At 38.1% G+C, this 2,613-nt stretch overlaps 1 protein-coding gene across 1 annotated transcript in view; it reads right to left on the reverse strand.

Moving 5' to 3' along the window:
• The window catches only part of LOC130137239 (photosystem II CP47 reaction center protein), a 1,919-nt gene extending 119 nt beyond the window's left edge, over window positions 1–1,800 (reverse strand). Inside the window, exon 1 of the mRNA XM_056308046.1 lies at window positions 1–1,800. This exon is cut by the window's left edge and continues 119 nt beyond it. Coding sequence (XP_056164021.1) covers window positions 86–1,612 — 1,527 coding nt within the window. The 5' untranslated portion in view covers window positions 1,613–1,800 and the 3' untranslated portion in view covers window positions 1–85.
• Window positions 1,801–2,613: the final 813 nt, after the last annotated feature.

Consider the following 2,613-nt stretch of genomic DNA (forward strand, 5'->3'; position numbering starts at 1 on the left):
TTATAGCTTCCATACCTGTTCTGTTTATTTGGGATTATCTCCCAGACAAAAAAATAAAGGAAAAAGATAAGAGAGAAATCTTGTATCAGACTACTTGTCTTCTTGTAGTTGGATCTCCAAGTTTTTGGAATGCTCCAAATTCCACTTGAGCATCCAAATCCGGGTCAATACCAGCAAAAACATCTCTGAACAAGGTTCTAGCACCATGCCAAATGTGTCCGAAGAAGAAGAGCAGAGCAAACGAAGCATGTCCAAAAGTAAACCAACCCCTTGGACTGCTACGAAAAACACCATCGGATTTCAAAGTAGCACGATCTAATTCAAAAATTTCACCTAATTGGGCACGTCTAGCATATTTTTTCACAGTAGCAGGATCACTATAACTGACTCCATTGAGTTCCCCCCCATAGAACTCAACAGTTACACCTACTTGTTCAACACTATACTTCGATTCCGCCCTTCGAAAAGGAACGTCGGCTCGAACAATTCCGTCTCCGTCTACCAAAACAACCGGAAATGTTTCAAAAAAAGTAGGCATACGACGTACAAAAAGTTCACGCCCTTCTTTATCTCGAAAGATAGGATGTCCTAACCACCCAACAGCTATTCCATCCCCGTTGTCCATTGAGCCCGCTCTGAATAATCCCCCCTTTGCCGGATTATTACCGATATAATCATAAAAAGCTAATTTTTCAGGAATTTTAGACCAAGCTTCTGATAAACTTTGATTTTTGGCTAGCCCAGCACCAACTCTTCGATATATTTCTTGCTGGAAATATCCCTGATCCCATTGATAACGAGTGGGACCAAATAATTCGATAGGGGTAGTTGCTGAACCATACCACATAGTTCCAGCAACAACAAAAGCTGCAAAAAAGACAGCAGCGATACTACTGGAAAGGACGGTTTCAATATTGCCCATACGTAATCCTTTATATAGACGTTGGGGCGGACGGACACTAAGATGAAATAGGCCCGCTAATATGCCTAAAGTACCTGCTGCAATATGATGAGAGGCTATTCCTCCCGGAACAAAAGGATCAAAACCTTCTACACCCCACGCTGGATTTACAGGTTGTACCTTTCCAGTTAGTCCATAAGGATCGGACACCCATATTCCAGGACCATACAATCCTGTTACATGAAATGCGCCAAACCCAAAGCAAGCCACCCCTGAAAGAAATAAATGAATTCCAAAAATTTTTGGCAAATCCAAAGAAGGTTTTCCTGTACGCTCATCACAAAATATTTCTAAATCCCAATACACCCAATGCCAGATAGCTGCCAAGAAGCACAAGCCAGAAAACACAATATGTGCACCGGCCACGCCTTCGTAACTCCAAATACCCGGATTCGTTATAGTCCCTCCTGTAATACTCCAGCCGCCCCATGAATTGGTTATTCCTAAACGAGTCATGAAGGGTATAACGAACATACCTTGTCTCCACATTGGATCAAGAACGGGATCAGAGGGATCAAAAACTGCTAATTCATATAGAGCCATCGAACCGGCCCAACCAGCAACTAAAGCTGTATGCATTATATGGACAGAAAGCAAACGGCCGGGATCATTTAATACGACGGTATGAACACGATACCAAGGCAAACCCATGTAAATACCCCTTTATCAACGAAAAATAGACACTATGTAACTTTATTGCATTGGAAAAAAATATGCTATGGACCTCCCATTTTCAGGGGATTATCTCGGAGAAAGGATTAATATTTGTTCTATTATTTTTTTTTAGTAAAAATGGAACAATTCGGTTCGTAGGAACAAAGAGAAGCAGATCTATTCTATACCCGATAAGTACCAATACGCAATGGGGGTTGATCCCATTTTCTATGAACGAATGTATACATATTTGTTAATCATTCAAAAGACCTATTCGTAAGAATTTTTTTCCCAATCTATGGATAAAATATGATAAAAGACAATATTATTAAGATTATTAAGAAAATAAACGCATTGTTACGCTTCCACATCAAAGTGAAATATAGTACTTAATTCTTTTTTCTTTCATTTTATGCCTATTGGTGTTCCAAAAGTACCCTTTCGAAGTCCTGGAGAGGAAGATGCCTCTTGGGTTGACGTATAGTGCGACTTGTCAGATATATTGGGTCATATGGGATTTCCCCGTTCTCTCCCCCGATCGAGATATCCTCTGTTTCGCCCAAAAAAGATTTTGAATTATCAAAAAATTGGAGCGTGAAGTGAAATCAAGTGAAATTATATCCTTTTTTGTTTTGGAGGGTATTCAAATTTATATTATCAATTAGAAAAGTCTATAGAATAATTTATGGTTGGACCAATAAAATGAAGTATTCAGACTCCGTTTAAAAAAAACCCAATTGGTAATATATTTATGATTACTACTACTTATATTATAGATCATAAAATCTTTTTTTTTTATATAATAAGAGAGTAATCTTAAACTTTTAATCAAGCGAGTAATATGATAAATTAATATGATAAATACGTTGAATATTTGGCATTGGCAGAAGACATGAATTGAATTGAAAAAGAAGTAAGTCGTAGGAAAAAGACGTAGTATTAGTGCCATTTGTCCTATATGTGCAAATCAAAATCGGGCAGATTTTTTTTACTCGGAG

The sequence above is a fragment of the Syzygium oleosum genome, unplaced genomic scaffold (genome assembly GCF_021117445.2).
Source record: "Syzygium oleosum isolate NSW1041296 unplaced genomic scaffold, Sole_v2.1 Sole_v2.66, whole genome shotgun sequence".
Lineage (NCBI taxonomy): Eukaryota > Viridiplantae > Streptophyta > Magnoliopsida > Myrtales > Myrtaceae > Syzygium > Syzygium oleosum.